We start from the raw sequence: 25,881 nt of genomic DNA, 5'->3' as shown, positions 1-25,881 counted from the left end.
TACAATGAGCATAGCGTGCAAACTGTATTTTAAGGAGCTTTGCTTAACACTAACTTGACAACAGTTTATGACACATGACCACTGTTCTCATAATTCAATGCTCCCATAATTCAGTGTTAAATTACAGGGCTTTAAGTCAGAATAATTAAAAAGGTCTTCAGGTTACTTCTGTAGCCAAAATAATAAATTTGTTACCTTAAAGAAGGAATTCTGGAATCAAATAAAATTAAAATATACACCAAAAATGTATTTTAAGGTTATTAAAAATTTTCAAATTCTCAGCATGTTTGAAATATTGGGTCTCTGAAACAAGCATTGTTAAGAACAGGCATAGAAAAATCTAAATAGGCATTGAAATATCAAATAAAATTATTTCATTTGCTGAAAACTACTGTTTGCATTTACTGAATGACCACTTTGGGGCATTTTGTTCTTTACTAGAAGCTTAAAACTGAAATTATGGCATAGCACATCCTTCTTGCTGCCTTTATATTTTAAAGGTATTTGTTAAGCATTTTCCTATGTGCCAGGGACTGTACTAAGCACTGGGATATGAACAAGCATATCAGGTTAAACACTGTCCACATCTCACATGGGGCTCACAGTTTTAATCCCCAATTTACGGATGAGGTAATTGAGGCACAGAGAAGTTGAGAAGAAGAGAAGACTTTTTTAAAAAATGGTATTTTTTTAAGTGTTTACTATGTGCCATGCACTGTTCTAAATCCTGGGGTACAAAGTAATAAGGTTGGACGCAGTCCATGTCCCACATGGGGTTCACAGTCTTAATCCCCATTTTACAGATGAGGTAAGAAGCACAGAGAAGCTAAGTGCCTTGCCCAAGATCACACAGAAGACAACTGACGGAGATGGGATTAGAACCCAGGTCCTTCTGACTCCCATGCCTATGTTCTATCCACTAGATCACACTGCCCAAGGTCACAAAGCAGGTAAGCGAGTGGTGGAGCTGGAATTAGAACCCACTAGGCACGCTGTTCCCTTTGGACTGTAAGCTTGTTGCGGGCAAGGAATGTGTCTACCAGCTCTTATATTGTACGCTCCCTTAGTACAGCGCTCAATAAATATGATTGATTGATTCTCTTATAACCTTTGCATAAGGGTTATATTATTAAACGGGTTAGGACACTCCATCATCTCTCTCCTTCCTACTTATTTATTCCCTTCTTGCACTACACCCCAGCTCACTCTAATGCTCTCACGATTTTTACTCACTGTGCCTCACTCTTGTCTCTTCTATCTCCGATCCCTGGCTCACTCCCTCCCTTCTGCCTGGAACTCTCTCCCCATTCAAATTTGCCAAAACAAGCTCTCCCTATCTTCGAAGCCCTTCTGAAACCTCGTCTCCCCCAAGAGACCTTCCCCGATTAATTTCTCTTTTTCACAGACTATCTCCCCCTAACTACCTCTTCAGCACTTCCACACCATCAATGCACTTGTTCATTCACAACCACATGCAGCAATTCTGTAAATACTATCTTACATACCCTACCTCTAAATTATTGTTTGTCTCCTCTTAAATTGTAAGATATTTGAGGGAAGGGACTGTATCTTCTAACTATTGTATTCCATCAACCACTTAATCCAGTGCTCTCTATACCCAGTAGGATTGATTGATTGATTAGTTGTTTCATGCAATACCACTGCCTGGTAATTTTCCTGTTCCTCCCTCACAGTATCACCCTCTGAATCCCTTTCTCATTACCTCCTTCCTCTGATCCTTCTACCACTATCTCATTGGGATAGCTCCCCTGTTCCTCTCCCATCCCTTCCTCCTCCTGTCTCTTCTTTGACTCTCCTGCTTTTCCCTGAAGTATCTCAAAAGATCTCCCTCCTCCTTTCAAAATCTACCCCCTCCATTTACGCCTCCAAATCCCATCACTTTGCTCCTCATCACCCCACTACCCCACTTTTTCCTTCCATGTCTGCCTTCTTCAACTGTTCACTCTCCAAAAGCTTCACCACTGTTTTCAAACACTCTCATGTATCCCCTATCCAAAAAAAAAAAGACTCCTTTGATCCCTTGGCTCCCTCCATTTATCTCCCCATCATCCCTCCTAATAATAATAATAACAATGATGGTATTTGTTAAGCACTTCCTATGTACAAAGCACTGTTTTAAGCGCTGAGCATCCTACCACTCCTCTCCTTGAACCAGTTATCTACACCCGCTGCCTCTTCTACATCTCCTCCAATTGTCTCCTTGTAACTCTCCAATCAGGCTTTAGACCACATCACTCCGCTGAAACTGCCCTCTCAAAGGTCACCAATAATGATTTCCTTCTTGCCAATCCAACTGCCTCTACTCCATCCTAATCCTCCTTGAACTCTTAGCTGCCTTCAACCCCGCTTCTCCCCTTCTCCTGGACACACTGTCAATCTTGGCTTCTCTGGCACAGTTTGTCTTCTGATTCTCCTCCTATCTCTCTGGCCGACCATTCACAGTCTCTTTCGCAGGCTTCTCCTCTGACTCCCACTAACTGCAGGAGTCCCTGAAGGCTCTTTTCTGGTTCCCTCTCTATTCTCCATCTATTCTCACTCCTTTGGAGAACTAATTTGCTCCCATGGCTTCAACTACCACCTCTAGGTGGATGATTCCCAAATTTACCTCTCCAGTCCTGATCTCTCTCCTCCTTTGCGGTCTCACATTTCCACCTGCCCTCAGGACACCTCTACTTGGTTGTCAGAGTGGCCTAGTGGAAAGAACATAGCTCTGGGAGTCACAGGCCTGGGGTTCTGATCCTAGCTTCACCACTTACCTACTGTGTGATCTTTAGCAAGTCACTTAACTTCTCTGTGCTTCAGTTCCCTCATCTGCAAAATGGGGATTCAGTACCTGTTCTCCCTCTTACTTACTCTGTGAGCTCTTTATGGAAGCCGATTATCCTATATCTTCCTGAGTATGTGCTGTAGTGCTTGACATATAGTAAGCACTTTCTTAATGCTACAATTATTTTTAAGTCCCACTTACACCTCAAACTATGTCTGAAGCAGAACTCATCTTCCCTCCCAAATTATCCTGGCTCTGACTTTCTCATCACTGTAGAGAGCACCACCATCCTCTCTGTCCCCAAAGACCATGACCTTTGGCAATATCCTTGACTCATCTTTCATTAAACCCACATATTCAATCTGCCACCAAGTCCTATTGGTTCTGCCCTCACAACATCGCTAAAATCCACCCTTTACTCCCTATCCAAACTCCTATTATGCTGAACCAAGCATGTAGCCATCCTCACTGCTGACCTCCTTGCCCCTATCTCCCCACTCTAGTCCATACTTCATTCTGCTGCCCATACCAATTTTCTAAAATTGTTCAATCTATGTTTCCCCATCCCTCAAGAGCCTCCAATCCACTAGATTGTAAAATCCTTGAGGGCAGGATTGTGTCTACCAACTCTGTTGTGTCACACTCTCCCAAGTGCTTAGTAAGGTACTCTGCATGCAGTAAGCACTTAATAAATACCTCCTATTGATTTACTGGTCTGAATTAGGGAAAAGTCTGAATTGTGGAAGTACTTTACTCTGAGGGTCTGGTCTGTGTGCATCCTAGATTTAGGCTTAACCTCTTGGGTTCTATATTGGTCTGTCTATTTTGAACTACCTCTTTGAATATATCTAAGGCAACTGGAGAATCAGGAAAGAGGTGTCTCCTTGAACCATCTCTGTACTGTGAATCTTGAAGGACAGGGTTTGTATCTAATTTCCACCAGTGTGCTCTTTACCAGAGCTTAGTACAGTACATGCAATTAGTGCTTAATACTATTACTCCTACATGCAACTTACCTACAATTTGGTTAATCAGTATAGAGCACACATTCCTTTTTAAGAGTAAAGTCTGCCTACTTTTGGCAGCAGGAAACAGAACAAGGGAGAAGTAGGAAAACAATTCATTCAAAAATCCCAGATTAACAGATAGTAATGAATAAAATTTCACTCTTTAAGTAAATCTGAAAATACTTACTTTCTAGTTCTTCCTTTTCGAAGTTTGTATTGATAGTTGAATTTGTTTTCCCAAGATCCACAACAGCTTCTTCATCAGGACCCTAAAATTACATGTCAAAATTTATAGATAAGAATACTTCAAAATACAAAGGACTCACTTCATAGCCAACAGGATATAAAACTGATTTTTCATCATTTGGGGCAACTCATTTTAAAATTCTGCAGCAACACACTTACCAAGCTTCCCTGTGTCCTGATTTCTATTAGACTACCATTTCAATTCATGGAATCATACACTAAGACACACACAACTTAAATATAAGATTTGGAGAATCTACAGATGTAAAACTTTCATTTTCACACATAAAATGGGGAACTGCTTACTTCTAACATTAAAAGCCACGAGAATTACGTACATATGGGTTGGATATAAAAGGTAAAGGAACTTTCCAGCCAAACTCACAAGCACACAACCCATCTACACAAGAGGACAACTCCTCGAATGATAAACATGAGGATCTTCCAGGAACAGACTAAAATACTAGAAAAAAAATTAGGCAGATTGAATTACCTAAAGAGACAAAAGGTCAAAGGCACTAAGTACTACAATAGATCCATCTATCCTGAATTGCAGTTTAACAGTCTAACATCTTAAGTAGGTAAAATAAAGCTTTGAAGTTCTTGATTAAGATGAATTTAGGCATATTGGCAAGAAATTCATACTTCTGTAAATCAATGTTCAGTCTTGTTTTGTTGGCAATCTGACAACCCAACACAAACACATCAAAGGGAAAGCTATGCTTGTAACCAAATGCCTTCTCTTCAGGCAAGAACATAGATATTCTGTGATATGTATTATATACTAGTTGCCAACTCTTCATCTTGAGTATAAGGGTGAAAGGAGATGAGGCTTTAAAGGGAATAACAAGCAGAACGGGGCTTCGGAGTGGTAGCCAGGTTTTGAAGAACAAACAGTTTCAAAAAGACCTATTTGGGGGAGGGGGTCTTATTCCAGGTCCTTATAGAAGCTTCTCATGATTTGTCAAGAGACCTGGCACACAGGAAGCTGGGGGTTCACTCCCAAAAGCAGTAGGGGTAAAAAGGATGGCTTGGAGTGGGCACTATGGCAAAATTTCTACCTTACAAGCTGGGTGTGTTTCTCCCCATTTACTAGGTAATTTCCTTTTCACGGCCTAAGTAATGGGAAAAGAACAACGGCCCTCCCTGAATGGAAATGAATGTGCACTTGAGTCAGATCGTGCAACTGCTTTCCATTTCCTCAATTGCCAGAGACTCTTTAGTAATGAAAAATTAGGTTTTGAAAATCCACCTGTATGGTTCTATCATTTCTAACCTTCAATAACAGCTCAAAAGGAGGCATCAGGGTACTTTGACTTCTTTCTAGCCACAGCTTGGAAGGCTGCAATCATGAACTGGAAAATTCAAGGAAGTTAAGTAAAGGTTTGAAGTTTTTCCAAGAATTACTGAATGGATTTGCCTAACTGGCACCCCCACCAAGATCCGGCACTCGGGAGGGTCCCATATGCCATCTTAATTGTATGTTTTTTAAATTTTTATTGAATGCTCCCAAGTGCTTTGTAGAGCATGCTGCACAAGGTAGGTGCTCAATAAATGCTGTGGATAATGCTGGTGATATTCATTCATTCATTCAATCATATTTATTGAGTGCTTACTGTGTGCAGAGCACTGTACTAAGCACTTGGGAAGTACAAGTTGGCAACATATAGAGACGGTCCCTACCCAACAACGGGCTCACAGTGATAGTCCAGAGAAAAATCCACTTTAATGAAAGCTTTTAAATAGAATCTTCTACCCTTTAAAAACTCTTGGAAAATACTTTATTCTACCTACTCTATACTTATTCCCTATATAGTCTATTCTTAGCCTGTCTACCTGCACCAGTCAATTCAATGTTGCAAAAAAGGAAAACTTGTTATAGGCCTGCTGGCTAGTGTTTTACAATCCAGCACTTTGCGGCTCTGGCTGGTAGAAACTCTGCTAACCTATTTAAACAGGAAAGAACTTGCTTAAGAAAGCTGATCCCCACTTTTGTCAGCATTTCATTTGTAGGAATCCCATTAACTAAGGAGGAAGTGGCAGCAGATGGATGGCTTGCTGGAGTCATGGATGCACCAACACTAAAAGGATGTTATTTCCCCTAGTTGCTAAGGTAAAAAAAAAAAAACCAACAACTACCTGACATACCTCTGCTTATGCCAAGGAAAGGGCAAAAATCAGGTTAAACCTCAGAAATATTGTTATTTTACTAACATAGCTAGTAGAGTCAAAAAATTAAGTAACTGGTATTATTCTACCTTCACAAAAACTGAAACTTATGCTTTCTACTTTGACATTTCTGGATCTTAATTAGCTTTCCAGATGCTATGTGCAATATAATCCATTTTGCTGAAAGCCTCAGGTGAGTGAACGCCCATATCTAACCTTTGAGACTCACTTTTGGGGCATCTTGTTAAACAGGTGTGAATGAGTTAAGCTGCTATCACCTTCCCATCAGGAAGAATGCCAACTTCACAAATGGATACGAGTACACATAGCTAAGAGACCATAAATTAAATATATTCATGTTGGTCCAGCGGGAGTTTCAGAAAGGTACTCTTGATTGACTTCGGGATTCTGTATGACTGTCACAGAAAGAAAGTTTGGCCAAACAATCTCTACTAATGTTCTGGACAATTGAAGGAAATGGACTTGTGAGAAAGGTGAAAAGAGCTTTATTGACTAAAAGGCAAGAGAAATTACTGCAGCTATTGATCTCCTAACTCCCTCCCTGGAGAATACATTTATATGCTCTACTATATACTGTTTAATTGTAGAAACTACAAAGAATGACAGTTCAGTAATGGTACTCATAAGCTCATTGTCAAACAGAGACTGTGCCACTTTGTTTAAATTTAGGATATGAAACAGGGTTTAAAATCTCAGTTCCTCGTTGTTTCCTAGCATTAAATTCATCAAAAATGATCCAAATAACCTACTTCCTAGCAGTATATATATAAAAAAAGAACAGCTTTGAAGAACACTAACGAATGAATTAACACTAATTTGCCCCACCAATGCCATAAGTGCTCATTAGGGAGTTCATAACATTTTCTGAAATTTAGATGACTCTTTCAATCCATTTCCTAACACAAAAAATTGCTAGCTCAAACAAAAGAATTGAATTGATGATATCTATTACAATGAGCATAGCGGGCAAACTGCATTTTAAGGAGCTTTGATTACCACTAACTTGACTACAGTTTATGACACATGACCACTGTTCTCATAATTCAATGTTAACTTACAGGACTGTTTAGGATAGAATAATTAAAAAGGTCTTCAGGTTACTTCTGTAGCCAAAACAGTAAATTTATTTATTGAACACTTATGTGCAGAGCACTGTACTAAGCAACTGAGTACAATAATAAACAGACACACCCTCCCTGCCCACAAGGAGCTTGTGTAAGTTACTATGAAAAATTTCCAGACTCATACATTTGTTCCTCAGTAACTTTCTTCTTCCTGAATTAAGTGTTAATCAACATCCTTCTTGTCAGAATCTCTCAGCTAATTGTTAAAAACGAACAGTTTCAAGGTTTCTAGGAATCCAAATACAGAGAAGTCCAGAAGACTAAGTAAACTTTATGTAGCATTAATTGTATATTCAGACCTCAACAAATGCACTTGATTAGAGGCGAATGAGGAAAGAAAAAACAGGTTTGGCCAGCAGGTTGCTTCCTTAATCCTAGGTATAATTAGCAAATAGAGCAAAGGAGGCAGAGATATTATAAGGCTATCAAACTAAAACAAACAAGCAAGTAGATATGCAGAGGAAGAGAACATTCAACAGTTGTAATTTTGTTTGATCGATGAATTAAACAAACATTTGTAAAGCCCCGCCTACATTAAGCATGTATTACTGTATATGATGGTGCATTCATGGAAAATGAACATCTGCTTGGATAAAACGTAAATGTTCCAAATAAAGATTAACCATGCTATTGGGCATTATTTTCTTGAACTTGCACTGTGGCAGCAAAATAATTTGGTCTGAGTCATAGATGCTAATTTAGCCTGTATCTAAACATGAAAAAACAATGTCACCGAGATGTAAAAAATGACACAAACAGACCTTCAAAAACATCATAACAGTTAAATCATTCCAAGTGGATTTAAGGTTTCACCACAGAGTACTGTGGAGCTGATTAGATTTAGCTGACCTGTGGCACACTTTTCACTAGGTAATGGTTTATGCCTCAAGACTATCCCGTTCTGTTGACTGCTCACTAAAATATTAATAGCTTTCAGTCATTAATACTTGCCCTAAAAATGAAAAGCGGGTCTCAACCTATTTAAGAAAACTAATAGTAAAAACATCAGAAAAACAAGATAAATTTAAAGTTTGCCAGCCAGAAATTCAGAGGAATGAAAAAAAAAAAAGTGAGTTCTACTACACTTAGTCTACTTCAAAAATGTGGGCAAGAAAATTGGTTTCCAATGCCCCAAGTTAGGCATCAGGGTCTAACCTTTTCCATTTCCCTTTACAATCTTTCCCATCCCAAGGCCTTACTTTAAGAGGCAAAGAGAAACCTAGTGTTAGGCTGGCTAGGAGAATCTTCCACTTTCGCCCTGCTGTCGTGGCCCTGAAGTGAGACATGTGTTCTCCCAAGCAGGTCAGAGTGCCTCTCAGCAGCTCAATCCCGCTGTAAATTCAATGCACTCATTCAACTACAGTGTGGGCCCCAAGCTAAGTGGAAATATGCGGTCACATCGGAAAGATTAAACAGCCACATTTTTAGACTCCTGCTCTTCACCTCGGATGATTTTAAGAAGCATAAAGTTAATACACTTTTTGGAAGGACACTTGCTCAGACCCAATGAACCTGCACATATATCAAATCCAAAATAATTTTTTAAGAGAGTGAATAGGTATCTAAAAGAAAATAAATAACCTCCCTATGGATCAAATATCATCAAATATCAAATATCAAATATCATCTTGTATTCTTTTCTTTTTTATCTCAAAGTCCAAGAACCACCATGTTTAAAAAACTGTGATAAACCTTAATAAAATTAAAGTGAAATTTAGCTGTGCAGTGAACACTCTGAGGGTAAATGACACTGTCTACTTTATATGGGGCCATGTGGAAATGTTTGCTGAAAATATTCAATGATATTAAAAAGGAAATATATGATACTTTGCCCAAGAAAGTAAATACTTTGCTTGTTAAAATGAACATTATTGGCTGGCAGTTTTGAAATTTCATGTTGTGAAAGTTCCCTGAGTGCATGGATTGTGTATTTTAACTCAGTTGTACTCTCCCAAGTACTTGGGACAGTGCTAGGACATGGTGCTCAGGTGCTCAGTAAATAACAACAATGGATTGTCTATATTAATAATATTATCATAACATAAGAAACAGCTTAGCCTAGTGGAAAGAGCAAGGGCCTAGAAGTCAGTTGGATCCAGGATCTAGCTGCACCATAATTTACCACTTGAGGTAACTTCTCTGTGCTTCAATTACCTTATCTGTAAAATGAGGATTAGGACTGTAAATCCCATGTGGGACAGGGATTGTGTCCAACTTGATTAGCTTATATCTACCACAGGGCTTAGTACAGAGCCTGGCACATGGCTTCAAATACCATAAAACAAATCAAAACACCCCAGTGCCCTTCCACAGAGGTTCCACACCAACTGATTCTCCTAGAATAGGTATCTCTGTTGCTTAAGCAAGGAGAGAAGGGGTGGAGTCTCCTAAAGTGAGTGACCCAGGGAAGTTGCCTAGATGTGCCCTAATTTATGGACAGGCACATATGCATATCACTAAGCAATTTAGTACTTTAACTGACATAAGCAATAGGTCTTCCCTTCCTGATTACTGCCACCATCCACTGATGGCTCAAACTTTCTCTCTACCTTTAAACACAGCCAAGTCTCCTCTACCCTAAAAATACCATCTGGGGACCTCACTGCACCATCTAGCTACCACCCCATCATCCTCCTCCCATTCCTTTCCAAGCTTCTCCACTTATTCCGCTCCAAGTCCCTTCCGGGCCCACTAAATTCCAGTTTCTGCACACTTCGTTCCACTGAGACTACTCTTTCCAAGGGCATTAATGACCTTCTTCTTGCCAAATCTAATGGACTCTACTCTGTCCAGATTCTCAGATGTCTCTGACATTGTAGATCACTCCCTTCTCTTAGAAACACTATCTACCCTTGGGTTTTCCTGACAGCTCTCTCCTGGTTCTCCTCTTACCTCTCTGGCTGATCCTTCTCAGTCTCCTTCACTGCCTCTTCCTCGGCCTACCTCTCCCTGCCTTTAGTTGTGCCTCTAGCTTCATTCTGGGTTCCCCTCACTTCTCAACTGACATTCACTCACTTGGGGAGCTCATCTGTTTCCATGGCTTCAATGACCACCCATTAAGCACTTCGATACTCACCCCACCACCACAACACTTAGGTACACATCCTTATATTTGGCTACTTCCTCTAACTGTAATTTAACATCCGTCTGTCTAATTAGATTATAACCTCCTTGAGGACAGGGATCACGTCTATCAACTCTACTGTACCTTCTCAAGTGCTTAATTCAATGCTCTACACACAGCAAGAACTCAATAAATACCACTATTTGACTGATGACTCCCAAACGTACCTTGTGAGTTGTCTACATGCCCTGCCTCAAATTCCTCAACACCAATTCTCTCCTCGACCCCCTCCAATCTGGCTTCCGTCCCCTACATTCCACGGAAACTGCCCTCTCAAAGGTCACCAATGACCTCCTGCTTGCCAAATCCAATGGCTCATACTCTATCCTAATCCTCCTCGACCTCTCAGCTGCCTTCGACAATGTGGACCACCCCCTTCTCCTCAACAGCTATCCGACCTTGGCTTCACAGACTCCGTCCTCTCCTGGTTCTCCTCTTATCTCTCCAGTCATTCATTCTCAGTCTCTTTTGTAGGCTCCTCCTGCCCCTCTCATCCCCTTACTGTAGGGGTTCCTCAAGATTCAGTTCTTGGTCCCCTTCTGTTCTCGATTTACACTCACTCCCTTGGTGACTTCATTCGCTCCCATGGCTTCAACTATCATCTCTATGCTGATGACACCCAAATCTACATCTCTGCCCCTGCTCTCTCTCCCTCCCTTCAGGCTCGCATCTCCTCCTGCCTTCAGGACATCTCCATCTGGATGTCTGCCCGCCACCAAAAACTCAACATGTCCAAGACTGAATTCTTTGTCTTCCCTCCCAAACCCTGCCCTCTCCCTGACTTCCCCATCACTGTTGACAGCACTACCATCCTACCCGTCTCACAAGCCCGCAACCTTGGTGTCATCCTCAACTCTGCTCTCTCGTTCACCCCTCACATCCAAGCTGTCACCAAAACCTGCCAGTCTCAGCTCCGCAACATTGCCAAGATCCGCCCTTTTTTCTCCATCCAAACCACTACCCTGCTCGTTCACGCTCTCATCCTATCCCATCTGGACTACTGTATCAGCCTTCTCTCTGATCTCCCATCCTCCTGTCTCTCCCCACTTTAATCCATACTTCACGCCGCTGCCCGGATTGTCTCTGTCCAGAAATGCTATGGGCATGTTACTCCCCTCCTCAAAAATCTCCAGTGGCTACCAATCAATCTACGCATCAGTCAGAAACTCCTCACCCTCGACTTCAAGGCTGTCCATCACCTCGCCCCCTCTTACCTCACCTCCCTTCTCTCCTTCTACAGCCCAGCCTGCACCCTCCGCTCCTCTGCTGCTAATCTCCTCACCGTGCCTCGTTCTCGCCTGTCCCGCAGTCGACCCCCGGCCCACGTCATCCCCCTGGCCTGGAATGCCCTCCCTCCCCACATCTGCCAAGCTAGCTCTCTTCCTCCCTTCAAGGCCCTACTGAGAGCTCACCTCCTCCAGGAGGCCTTACCAGACTGAGCCCCCTCCTTCCTCTCCCCCTCCTCCGCCACCCCATCCCCCCCACCTTACCTCCTTCCCTTCCCCACGGCACCTGTATATATGTATATATGTTTGTATGTATTTATTACTCTATTTATTTATTTTACTTGTACATATTTATTCTACTTATTTTGTTAATATGTTTTGTTTTGTTCTCTGTCTCCCCCTTCTAGACTGTGAGCCCACTGTTGGGTAGGGACCATCTCTATATGTTGTCAACTTGTACTCCCCAAGCGCTTAGTACAGTGCTCTGCATACAGTAAGCGCTCAATAAATACAATTGAATGAATGAATGAATGAATGACCTCTCCTTTGCAATTCTGCACGTGAATGTCCGTCTGGTCCCTGAATCTCAATTATGTGAACATCTCAGCTTCCCTTCCAAATCCTTTCCACTATTCAACTTTTCCATCACCTTCCGCGAAGCCTGTAACCTTGGAATTATCCTTTACTCCTCCCTTTCTACCCCCATATTCAGTTGGTTGCCAAATCCAGCCTGTTCGTCCTCCACAACATTACCAAGATCCTTACCTCAAATCTCCTCTCCACGTAAATGGCCACCACGCTGGTCCACATACTCACCACATCTCCGCTTGACTACTGACTCCTACCTCCAATCCGTATTTCACTCTGCTCTATGGATCATTTCTCTAAAATACTGTACTGTACACATCTCCCCACTCCCCCAAAACCTCGAATGGTTGCCCATTCTCAGCATCAAGCAGACCATCAGTATTAAATGGGGGAAGCAGCATAGCCTAGTGGAAAAAGCATGAGCCTGGGAGCCAGAGGACCAGGTCTACCGCTTGTCTGTGCAACCTTGGGAAAATCACTTAACTTCTCTGTGCCTCGGTTACCTCATCTTTGAAATGGGAATTAAATCCTCCTCCCTCTGATTTAGACTGGAGTCCCATGTGGGACATAGACTATGTCCAAGATTATCTTGTATCTACCCCAACACTTAGTACAGTGGCTAGCACAAAGGAAGCACTTAAATACCATTAAAAAAAGACATCTGATCAGCTATCTTCCTCTGCTTATGCACTGTGCTCTCCCACTATCCTTCAGCTCGCTCTCAAAGTAACCTACTTCCTGCGCCTTGTTCTCATCATACCACAACCACCACAACCAACTCCTTGCTCACAGCCTTCCTCCTGCCTGGAATTCCCAACCACTTCACAGCCAACAGACCACAGCTCTTTCCATCTTGAAAGCCTTCATCAACTCTGACCAGATTATCTTCTACACAAACACTCTGGGCATGTCACCCCTCTCCTCAAAAATCTCCAGTGGTTGCCTATTAACTTTTGTATGAAGAAAAAAACTCCTCACTATTGGCTTCCAAGCTTTCCATCACCTTGCCCCCTCCGACCTCACCTCCCTTCTCTCCTTCTACAGCCCAGCCTGCACACTCTGTTCCTCTGCTGCTAACCTCCTCACTGTGCCTGGTTCTTGCCTGCCCCACCGTTGACGCTTGGCCCACGTCCTACCTCTGGCCTGGAATGCCCTCCCTCCTCACATCTGTCACACTTCCTCCCCTTCAAAGCCCTACTGAAAGCTCACCTCCTCCAGGAGGCCTTCCCAGACTAAGCCCCCCTTTTCCTCTGCTCCTCCTCCCCTCCCCATCGCCCCTACTCCCTCCATCTGTTCTACCACCCTCCCCACCCCACAGCACTTGAGTATATGTACATATTATTCTATTTATTTTATTACTGATGTGTATATGTCTATAATTCTATTTATATTGATGCTTTTGATGTCTTTCTCCCCCCTGTCAGATTGTGAGCCCTTTGTTGGGTAGGGATTGTCTCTATCTGTTGCAGAATTGTACTCTCCAAGCGCTTAGTACTTAGTACTGCACACAGTAAGCACTCAATAGATACGATTGAAAGAATTAATGTCTAATCTCTCTACCTTCTATCTCCCAACTGCCTCTTCAGTATCACCTAAAGACTTAAATGCTCATAACCCTCTAGAGCATTATGTACATATCCTATATACTCTACTACTTCTACCTATCCATGGTTTAATTTAGTGTTTGTCTCCCCCACTAAATTGTAACTTCTTGAAAGCAAGAATCATGTATATGAATTCTGTTGTACTCTCCTAAGCCCTTTTTTGAAGTGCTCTGCACCCATGGTATTCACACAATAAATACGGTATTCACACAGTAAATATGATTGATTGCCTTTGCCAACTCTAAGCATTCCATGCAAAATCTCCAAACTTCTATCCTGTGAATTTAGGCCTGTTGAGATGTTACTCCTATTTGCATGTATCCAAGTTATTACTTCTAAGAAAAGCTACAATCAAGCAAAAGCTACTCTAGCCTGAAAGCTTGAGAATGATTGTCTTAATAACTATCAAAGTAGCAAATTATACCACACATCATACCATGCAAAATATATCATGCCAATACCTTATAATCTAAAAATTATCACTTTTAGTTTATTCCTTGTTTTCTCTAACCCCTTAAAATGGTCTTGTGTTTGAAGACTAAAGCATATTGATTATTCCTTAGAGGTATGAACAAATACAAAGAAGAAAATTGCTTCTGTGCTCTACTAGGCCACACTGCTTCTTTTTACATAATCATTAAATTTTAACTTTCTATAATCAAATATGAATATATACAGCAATTTTTTACAATTTCTTCCAAAGTAAAAAAAAATCATACATAGACCTATATGCATATAGATAGCTATTCTTTGTGCTCCAAGATGATGCTAACAATTGGATCCTCCCTATTTATTGTGGGGTTGTAGCTGAAAAAATGGGCAACCAACTATTGGGCAGAAATGATCCTTTACCACACTGATCCATCGGCTATTAACATTTGTTGCAATGAGAAGCAGTGTGGCCTGGTGGCTACAGCACGGTTCTGGGAGTGAGAAGGACCTGGGTTCTAATCCCACCTCCTCCACTTGTCTCCTGTGTATCCTTGGGCAAGTCGCTTAACTTCTCCGTACCTCAGTCACCTCATCTGTAAAATGGTGATTAAGCCAGTGAGGACCATATGGGACATGGACTGTGTCCAACCTGTTTACTGGGTATTTAAAAGTGCTTAATACAGTGCCTGACCCAGAATAAGTGCTTAAATACAAAAACAAAAACCTTAACCCTGGGTTTAATATTTCTTGGAATCCATTTTCCCCAATACCTCTGCTTCATGGCATAGTGGATAAAGCATGGACCCGGATGTCAAAAGGTCATGGGTTCTAATCCCGTTTCTACTACTTGTCTGCTGTGTGATCTTGGGCAAGTCACAACCCCTCTGTGCCTCAATTACCTCATCTGTAAAATGGGGATTTAGACTGTGAGTCTCGTTTGGGACAGGGACTGTGTCCAACCTGATTTGCTTGTATCCACCTCAGCACTTAGTACAGTGCCTGGCACATTAGTAAACGCTTAACAAATATCATAATTATTATTATTAAAGGAACACCTCTTTCCACTGACGAGTGTCTGATCTTTCTACTGCTGTTTCCCACTGTTTTGTCCTGTCCTTTCAGACTTCACTAATTGTTTTTCCTTCAATAATATTTATTCATCAGTGTTAAAACATATGCTCTGATAGCTTTCATTTTAGAAGCAGGCGTAGTTCTCTTGATCTGTTGCTTATACCTTTAGACAAAATTGGGAAGCCTGAAAATTACTGTCCAAATTCACCTCTGTAAAGATGTTGCTCTCAAGTGAGAACTTTCTAAAAGAAGGTGCATCTAACACTAAGCTTTAGTGCATCTGGCCCTTAGAACAACGCCTGTCACATAGTAAGGGCTTAAATACCTACCATTAAAACAACCAAACATGTTAGCATAAATTATACTTCATCAAATAGGCTGGTTGCCAAGATATCACACTCCATATCTGCCAAATTCATGTCCCACCAACACCCCCCACAACCAAAAATCACCTCAGCTTTGAACAGTGCGGTAAAACTATGGACAAATGAAGTAAAAGAAAGACCAGCCTACAGCAAGGATGTGGAGAGCGGTGTTTCTTTCTCTAACCCAGAGGCTTTGGGGAGATTTTATTTTTTCACAGTATTTGTTAAGTGCTTACAATGTGCCAGGCACTGTAGTAAGCACTGGGGTACATATGAGTTAGGCAGATTGGATACAGTCCATGTTCCACATGGGGCTCGTGGTCTTAAGCCCCATTTTACAGATGAAGTAACTGAGGCACAAAGAAGTTACGTGACTTGCCCAAGGCCACACAGCAGACAGATGGCAGAGCTGGAAGTAGAACCCATGTTCTCCCGACACCCAGGCCTATGTTCTACCCACTATACCACTTGTCCTGAGCTGTCATTCTTCCAGAACAACCTATCATCATCATTGCCTGAGGGTCCATGAGGCAATATTTATTTACTTTAAATTACTTTGAGCATTATTATTTTATGGCACAAAGATTTTAAAGCCAAGGTGGAGACTCCTGATGATTTTGGTTGAAACGAATGAGACAGATGTGTTCCTCACTTCGGCTAGCCGTGCAGCTGAGCATCACCAAGACCTGCTGCTGCCTCTTCAAAGGTGAGAAAATATGCTAGGCTGCCTCTTTGCTAGGAGCTACACAAAAGGGGGAGTGGAGTCCTAACAGCAGAGCCTTGCAAGTCCTACTGACCATGATCCTCTCCCCTGCTCTCTTGCTGCCTTTCCTCACTCCTACCAAGAACCCAGCTCTCAGCTCTGTTCTGGAGGAACTGCCATGGCCCTGCCCTCCGTGGCTTATGATGCTGGAATAAGTAGGCCCAGAGAGTAGTAGTGGTATCACCTTTAGCCCCGAGGAGAGGAGCCTGGCTGTCACAGATGGGGAGTAGACAGCTGCCTCTTCAGAGCCTTCCTCCCCCTGCTTTCCTGCTGTGGCTCAGGGTTATGTGACGCCTGCGAATTCTCACGCTTACCTTAAACCATAGCCTAGTTTCCATTCAGTGTTTGCTGATTAAAACAAATCGCTTCACCACTTAAATGTGTGCTAAAACATAGCCACCTCACAGGAAGGAGTTAAAGTAAAAAATGCCCTTATGCCAGACATACAAAAAACTTTAATTTTTTTTCTCCCTAATAATGTGCAGGCAAATAAATTGATGTCACGGGGTCCTTATGCATGCACCCATACAAGAAAGAAGCTTGATTTCTAAAAGGTCTAACAGGACTGAATCCAGAGGTCCCATTCTGATCTCTCCAATGTGGATTAACTGCTCCCATTCCAAGACTGGCTGGAATGTTCAACTGCTAAGAGTAAGTTGTCAGATAATAAATTCAATCACCCCTAGTGTAATGGTATTTATTGAGCATCAACCAAATAAAATACACTGTACTAAACATTGGGAAAGCTCAGCCAAAGCAGGAGACGTATTCCCTGCCCAGAAGGAGTTCACAATCCATCAAGAAACTTGCTAAAAATTAAATTATGCCCAACTTTTAGAGGGAAAGTAAGGGTTCGATATTTAAGTAATCCAATACACAAGCGGAGAACAAACACTGAAGTGAAATAATTTGTTCTGCTCAAAAATAATTGGCTAATACATCCCCCATTTCCAGCCAGAGAATTTCAAAATGTCATCTGTCCTTATGTATCTTGCCCAGGATTTAATATAAGCCTGAATTTTCTCCCCTCTTTTAAAAAATCTAAAATCATCTCAATATCCCTTTGGTAAAAAAAAAAGCCTTAAAAAATAAATCACTTCAGAAATGAATACATTATTTCCTCTCAGTCCAAGGACTAGGTAGATAACAAAAGGATAAATTGATTCCCACTATGAAACTTAAATTCAAAGTAATCTTGTAAAGTAATCAGAGGACATATTGCTGTAATGCAAATTTCCTAAATGGAAACTTATTAGATATTCCAAGGGGCGGGGTAATCATTCTTTGAAAGGAAAAGTTTTGGTGCTGTTGTCTAAGGTCTGCAAAGGAGAAATTTAAGTAATTAGCTACTTAAGCATGTGTCTCTCTTGGTTAATCACTTGTAAAACAAGTTAGCATCAACAAAAAGTCTGATGGCCAACTCAAAATTTCTATTTTGATGCATGCATAAATCAAAGTTCCTCTTTCATATTGAGTCTATGGATTTTATGAGAATAGAATCTGAAGAAGGGTTTCTGTAAGATGATTAGACTGGAAAGCAGACACCATTCAAAAGGGAATCTAGGATACAGCCAAAGCATATCCACTTGCTAACCTCAGCCTTATTTCTCTTTTGACCTGGGGGAGAAAGAAACGTTATTTTGAAAAAATACTCAGACTGCAACTTCAGATTTCACTACTGCTAGCACAAACTGTGTATTACAATCAATGGTATTCACTGAATACATACTGTGTGCAGGGCACTATACTAAGAGTTTGGGGGAATACAATACAGTTAGTATACATGTTCCCTGCCCACAAACTGAATAGCATGCTTCTCCCATCCACCTCCACATCAAACAGAAACACCTTACAATGGGCTTTAGAGAATTCAATCACTTTGCCCCCTTCTACCTTTCCTTGCTGCTTTCCTATTACAACCCAGCCCACCCACTTCGCTCCTCTAACGTCAACCTACTCACTGTACCTTGATTTTGTCTATCTCGCCATCAACTTCTCACCCACATCCTGCCTCTGTCCTAGAACGCCCTTCCTCTTCATGTCTGACAGATGATCACTCTTCAAAGTCTTACTGAAGACACACCTCCTCCAAGAGACCTTCTCTAGTCCTCTATCTCCTCTCATTCCCTTCTGCATCACCCTCACATTTGGATTTGCACTCTTTATTCACCTCTCCCTCAGCCCCACAGCACTTACTTACATATCCATTATTCATTTATATTAGTGTCTATCTTCTCCTCTAGACTACAAGCTTACCCTAGGCAGGGAACATGTCTACCAACTCTGTTACACTGTACTCTCCCAAGTGCTTAATACAATGCTCTGCACACAGTAAGTGCTCAATAAATATGGTTGATTGATTCTAGAGTGTTCAATCAGAATAACAGACCCTAACACCAGAAGAACTTAAGGTAGTTTCAACATTCAATGATACCTAAACTTACCATACTCTGATAAATACCTAAAAGGGAAACCTGTTAATAATTGTCCAGGGAAGAACTCTAACAGCCATTTAAAAATCAATTTAATTCCAAAGAAAACATGAGGAAGACTCCAGCGTCTGTAGAAGTCTGCCCTCTGACCATTTTGATTATGAAACTGTGGGCCAGAGATGGAGGTACCAACTCCATGGGGCTGAGAGGGGCCAGTCACCCTGTGGCTGTCAAAGCCAGACTCCCAGACTCACTCACTATAGGTTTCTGATGAAAACTGAGGGCTTCCAATCAATTAATCAATGGTATTTGAGTGCTTGTGGTATGCAGAGCACTGTACTAAGTGTTCCTGGCAGCACGGAAATGCCCCCAAATGGCTTGTTAGCTCTCTGAAGCCTCTCCCTTCTCCCAGTTTCCCCATCCTCTAAAACCCCCTTTTGTCCCCATACTCACAGTGGGACTTCTGTCCAGGGATCACATCTGAATCAATACCCTTGGGTTTCTCCCTAGTACTTAGTGGCATGCTCCGCACATTGTAATAGTTTAATAATTGTCACTACTAGTAGTATTACCACTAATTCTACAGTTTTCTGACCTATAATTTTATACACTACAAGGTGGAGACCGCTGTCGAGGAAAATGCTTCCCAAGACAGGTCCAAATAAACTCATTTCTTTCTTTATTTCCATTGTTTACCAGGCCGAAAACCATGTTCAGCAGCCTGGACTGATGGAGGTGGAAGCAAAGCACTACCACAGAATTCTAATTTCTGCAGGCTTCACAACATGGTTTCCTGTTTACTCATTTTTCACATTAAATTTAATGTTATCATTAAATACTTTTTCTCTTCAAAAATTTTTCATCCTACTCTTTTAAAGCTTTCTTGGGAAAAACTGCTGCAAGGCTTTTATGGAATGAGAATTTTGTTACTGCATAAAACATGGAGACAAAATGATTTGGGAATTAATTTTGAAAACCATCAAAATTTTTTCTTGGCACAAAGGTTTAAAATGTTCTAATCCGCACTTCATGTTCAGTAGAGAACAATAAAACCAAATTTGAAGCTGTTGCTCTTCACAATAAATAAACTCACATCTCCCATCTGTTAATAGTCGGTGTTGGGAGTTAATTTTAGACTTGAAACTAGAGAAGGATTTTTTTTTTGTTCTTATACCTACAGGTATATACATGGAAAACTAAAAACAGAAATAGAAAATGTCAATCACCGCCATCTAAATGCTGTCCTTGTTAACCTTGACCACATAAGCCATTACCTCTACAAAGATATGATGCCAATATGATTTTAAAGCAACATAATCCAAGTCCAGAGAACTAATCTAGCCCTGGTTAATGGCTCATGACCTTAAGTAAATTACTCTCACTTTCTTAGTGTCAATTTCTCCATAGATACACTGAGACTTACCCATGACCACTTTGATTGCCATTGACACTATCCCCTCATTACTGCATAATAGACTGCAAATAAATTTACTGCACACAGGAAATCCAAAATACCACATATTACTTTTCCCATTTGAATTTATTTAAAAATATTTGGGTTTTCAGCACAATTAACAACAAATTGTACTGGTTTAAAAATGTGGGAACTATCAATTTTAAACAATTTTTTTTTGACATTTGACTTTAAACTATGTCCAATCTCAAAGTTTCCCCCTGACAAGCAAAGTACTATGGAAGGAAACAGCAATCAACTGCAAGATTTTCTTAATTTTATTATAGGTTATCATGTACATAAAACTTTGCATGGAATGTTGCACAGAAAGAACATAAAAATAAACATTTTTAGTAAAAAAAAAAAGATAAACCTAAAATGGAGAGAGAAAGGTTTTTCACTACGTTTGGCAGGATGATTAACACCCCGAAATATGAAGCTTATAATGACCAGGAGAGGTCTGAACACTCAAGCAGGTTCATTATTCCAGGTGACAAGTGGCAAATGGAAAACCCAAGACAGACTGAAATCTTTATAAATAAATGTATGGATCACGGACAAGTAGGTGACACTGCAGATATTTCTTCTCGACATCTCAAATTCAGTATGTCAAAAATGGAACTGTTTATTTTCCTTCCCAATCATCTTCTAATTTTCCAATCTCCGCAAGGGTATCTGTCAATACTGTCATCTCTGTCCATGATGCCCATGATCTTTAGCCCCAGCTTTGAAAGCTCACTTTCTTTTCAGCCCCCAAATTCATTGTAAAGCATGCTGATTCTTCTTCTTCAGTAGAACCCCCTTTATCAGCCCCTTCCTCTTAAGCTCTGGCCATATCACAGCTCCTGCACCAGGCTCCTAATGCTTCAAGACTCTCTCCCCTGTAGTCCACACCCTACACTACTGTACTAATGATCTTGAAGCACTGCTTGGAACACAGCTCTCCTCCCCTCAAAAAGTCCCTCCTCAACCAGACTCTCCTTACCACTGGCTTCAAGTCTCTCCACCAACTCCTGACATCCTATATATTGGCTCTTCACCCACTATTCCCCAGCTCGCACATTTCAATCATCCCAAACCCCCACTAAACTATTCAATCACATTTATTGAGTGCTTACTGTATGCACAGCACTGTACTAAGCGCTTGGGAAGTACAAGTTAGCAACATATAGAGACAGTCCCTACCCAACAGTGGGCTCACAGTCTAGAAGGGGGAGACGGAGAACAAAACAAAACATATTAACAAAATAAAATAAATAGAATAAATATGTACAAATAAAATAAATAAATAGAGTAATAAATACGTACAAACATATATACATATATACAGGTGCTGTGGGGAGGGGAAGGAGGTAAGGCGGGGGGGGGGATGGGGAGGGGGAGGATGGGGAGAGGAAGGAGGGGGCTCAGTCTGGGAAGTGCTTCAACACTCCCATCTCTGACTCTCAGCTCATGCATTTCCCAAGCCTGGAAGTCCTCCCATGATCCCAAATCCTCCAGACTAGATCTCTCCCCATCTTCAAAGCCTTTCTAAAGCCCTACTTACGCTAGGACGCTCTCCCCAGTTAATTCACGGCACCCCACTTGCACCAAGCTAATAATTCCCACCCTTGGCCCTTAAGTACTTTAATCCTAAACTAGGTAGTTGAGTACAAATTAATGTTTCGTATATTTATCTGTACATCCAATTATCTTTTCATAGGTTTCCTCCTAATGTGTTTGTACTGCTTCCTGTTTATGCATGGCCTTCCTCCAGCTTTCTCTATCTGTAAATATCTTTTGTGGGTTTCTCCGATTAGATTATGAACCTGAGGGTAGAGACCATGTCTCCTGTAACTTGTATTCTCCCAGTCAATCTATCAAGAAAGCAGGCACTTGGCTCAGAGATCACACAGCAAACAAGTGGCAGAGCCGGGATTTAGAACTTGGATCCTCTAGACTCCCAGGCTCATGCTCTAGCCACTAGACTACGCTGCCTCTAAATGCTTGATAGAAACCACTGATCAAATATGATCAGTGTAATGCCAAATTAAGACAGGAATTTTTAATCTTTTGTAGAAACTGCACCCTACAATCGCAATGCGTCACTTGAATTATCCTTCCCTGGCTGCACTTCCGTCTCAGCTCACACCCTGATCCCAGATCTTCCTCCTCCAAGTCATCATCATCATCATCAATCGTATTTACTGAGCGCTTACTATGTGCAGAGCACTGTACTAAGCGCTTGGGAAGTACAAATTGGCAACATATAGAGACAGTCCCTACCCAACAGTGGGCTCACAGTCTAAAAGGGGGAGACAGAGAACAAAACCAAACATACTAACAAAATAAAATAAATAGAATAGATATGTACAAATAAAATAAATAGAGTAAAAAAATACGTACAAAGTCATGAACTTTCCCCCTCAAATCTGCCAAATCAAGTCCCTCCTCACCTTCATTCAATCAGCATTATTAGCACTCATAAGTATCTAGGTTTATTCATTTTGATGTTTTACTTATGCTTTGCTTGTTTTTATTGTTTCTTCTTGTTCTCAATAAAAGTATTCTATCTGGGTCCAGCCTACCTCACCTTCCAATAAATTGCCAGCTCCTCTGAGTCAAGGACTGTGTCTTCTACTCCCAAAGGCCTAGAAAAAAAAGCTCTGCACACAGCAGGCTTTCAGTCCTGATACGATAATGTTGATTTTCCCCCATGCCTCGTTTAGACCCCTCCTAAAAATCACCCTCTCTTCCACCACCCCAACCCCCACACTTCCACCTACAGAAATAAAATCAATTGTATTTACTGAGCACTTACTATGTGCCGAATACTAAGTGCTTGGGAGACTACATTTTTTTTTTTTAACGGTATTTGTTAAGCCCTTACTATGTGCCAGGCACTGTTCTAAGCTCTGGGTAATCAGGTTGGACACAGTCCATGTCTCACATGGGGTTCACAGTCTTAATCTTAATATGAGAATCTTAACCTTAATATGAGAAGCAGCGTGGCTCAGTGGAAAGAGCCCAGGCTTTGGAGTCAGAGGTCATGGGTTCAAATCCCGGCTCCGCCACTTGTCAGCTGTGGGACTTTGGGCAAGTCACTTCACTTCTCTGGGCCTCAGTTACCTCATCGGTAAAATGGGGATGAAGACTGTGAGCCCCCCGTGGGACAACCTGATCACCTTGTAACCTCCCCAGGGCTTAGAACAGTGCATTGCACATACTAAGCGCTTAATGCCATCATTATTATTATTATTAATCCCCATTTTACAGATGAGGGACTGAGACAAAGAGAAGTTGAAGTGACACTGTGTGACCTTGGACAAGCAACAGAGCCGAGATCAGAATCTAGGTCCTTCTGACACCCAGGCCCATGCTCCATCAATTAGGCCATGCTGCTTCTCGATACAAGCGAATTAGCAGACAGGTTCCCTGCCCACAGCGAACTTACAGTCTAGAAGGTCTGAACAGTGTGAATTCACTGGAGTGAAAACAGCAGCAATAACTACACTGCAGCAGCTTTAACAAAAGATAATAACTCTCACACTCCCCAAAGCTGGGGAGATGAGGTCAGCACTCTCAACACAGAGGAACAGTTGCTTCTTGAGTTTTTAATCATCTGTTAGTGGGTTCCTACTTAGAACTAGGCACTGTACTAAGAGCTTAAAAGAATACAATAACAGCAAGGCACATGATCCTTGCCCTCAAGGAATTTACAATCTAATGGCAGGCCACTTAAGGCGGTGGAGGGCCTAAACTGAGGTAGGACCTAGGAAATAATAATAATAATAATAATGATGGCATTTATTACATGCTTACTACGTGCAAAGCACTGTTCTAAGCACTGGGGAGGTTACAAGGTGATCAGGTTGTCCCTCGTCTTAATCCCCATTTTCCAGAAGAGGTAACTGAGGCACAGAGAAGTGAAGTGACTTGCCCAAAGTCACACAGCTGACAATTGGCGTAGCCGGGATTTGAACCCATGACCTCTGACTCCAAAGCCAGTGCTCTTTCCACTGAGCCACGCTGCTTCTCATCCTGCCCTCTGAGGTAGGAACATCCTCAGAGGTTTGAGAGCCAAAAAGATTCCAGTAGCTGATTAGGGGAAGGTAAGCTGTAATGGGACACTGAGAGCACCTACTTTCATCCTCTCCTCTCATCACGCAGGCATTTAACCCCTTTTTCTTCCCAGGCCCTGTCAAAGGATTTATCCACCGAGGACAGGTAAATGAGTCTGACAATTAGGAAGGGTGCTTGAATGGAGAATGACAGCCAGTGACCGACTTCATTGGGATTCTAAAATACACCTTCAAAATAAAAAATGAGACCTTGATTGAGGCTATCAATATAACAATGGGTCAAGATCTCATTGGAATCATTGATTTCCTGGATATCTGGGAGGATTTGGCAAGTCACAGATCAATGAGCAAATGTTCTGGTGTACTGGCACACATTTTCTAATACAGAAAGTTGAGGAATCAAAATAAGAAATGTGTTGTTCTCTATTTGAAGCTCAATCCATCACTGGCACTGAGCACTTACTGTGTGCAGAGCACAGTACTACACATTTGAGAGAGCACTATACAATAGAGTTGTTAGGCACGATCCCTGCCCTCAAGAAGTTTACAATCTAGTGAGGAGTTTACAAACTCGTGACTCACTAACAAGGTGAAATTTATCAAAGCAGGGGTTAACTTGGACATTTCTGCAACTGTGACATCCTCATTCCTTGGCATCATCCACTTAGCTTCCTACCTTTTCTTCTATCGTCTAGTCTCTGCTGAAGTGGTGAAGGCGGGGGTGGGGGGGAGGAAATGGGGGGGAACAGAGGGGGAAGGAGAAGGGAAAGAAGGAAGGGAATGGAATGCTTACGGAGCCCTGACTCGTTCCCTTACTCTGTGTACCCATCCCATTTCCTTTGTACACACTCACAACTTGGAACAGACATAAAAGTCAAGAACAATATAATCTAATACAGACACTACCAATGACTCACTATTAAGCAGAACTGATTCTTTCAGATTCCACAACCCGCACGGCTAAGGACACTCAAGAAAGGTACAATTTTGATGGTGCTGTCTCTCCCCTGCACAGTACTCAACACCTAAGGTTATATATTTAAAGAAAAACAAAACTCTATTTATTTACATACATGTAGCTTCTTCTCCAGATGGGCTCTATCCATATTCAAGGGTAAGGAGTGTCCTTATTCTAGATACTGCAATGAAGGAAATCTCTCCTGAGGGTCCGAAAGGCAGGTTGAACGTGTCGACTTGAAGATAATCCTTTACACAGATGAACTCCACTAAGTTGCGCTCTGTGCTACAGCCAAACCCAGTACTACAGCCAATCGGATCTTACAAAGTCAGTACTGTACAACATTCACAGGGCCATGAAACGGGAGATTTTGGAAACGTGGCATAACTTCAAATCTGACTGAGAATACCAAGAAAGGAACTACAGCTCTGCAGTTCTGGACGTAAAAT

General features: G+C 41.6%; 1 protein-coding gene across 2 annotated transcripts in view; it reads right to left on the bottom strand.

The window, feature by feature from the left end:
• SLC4A7 (solute carrier family 4 member 7) overlaps window positions 1-25,881 on the bottom strand; it is a 130,386-nt gene that overhangs the window by 64,991 nt on the left and 39,514 nt on the right. For both annotated transcript variants that reach the window (XM_038759797.1, XM_038759786.1), the window contains exon 2: window positions 3,983-4,064. In XM_038759797.1, the coding sequence (XP_038615725.1) occupies window positions 3,983-4,064 (82 nt within the window). The remainder of the gene's footprint in view (window positions 1-3,982; window positions 4,065-25,881) is intronic.

Source organism: Tachyglossus aculeatus, chromosome 2 (assembly GCF_015852505.1).
Source record: "Tachyglossus aculeatus isolate mTacAcu1 chromosome 2, mTacAcu1.pri, whole genome shotgun sequence".
NCBI lineage: Eukaryota > Metazoa > Chordata > Mammalia > Monotremata > Tachyglossidae > Tachyglossus > Tachyglossus aculeatus.
The sequence above is the reverse complement of the archived record's forward strand: the minus strand, read 5'-3'. Positions and strand labels throughout refer to the sequence as shown.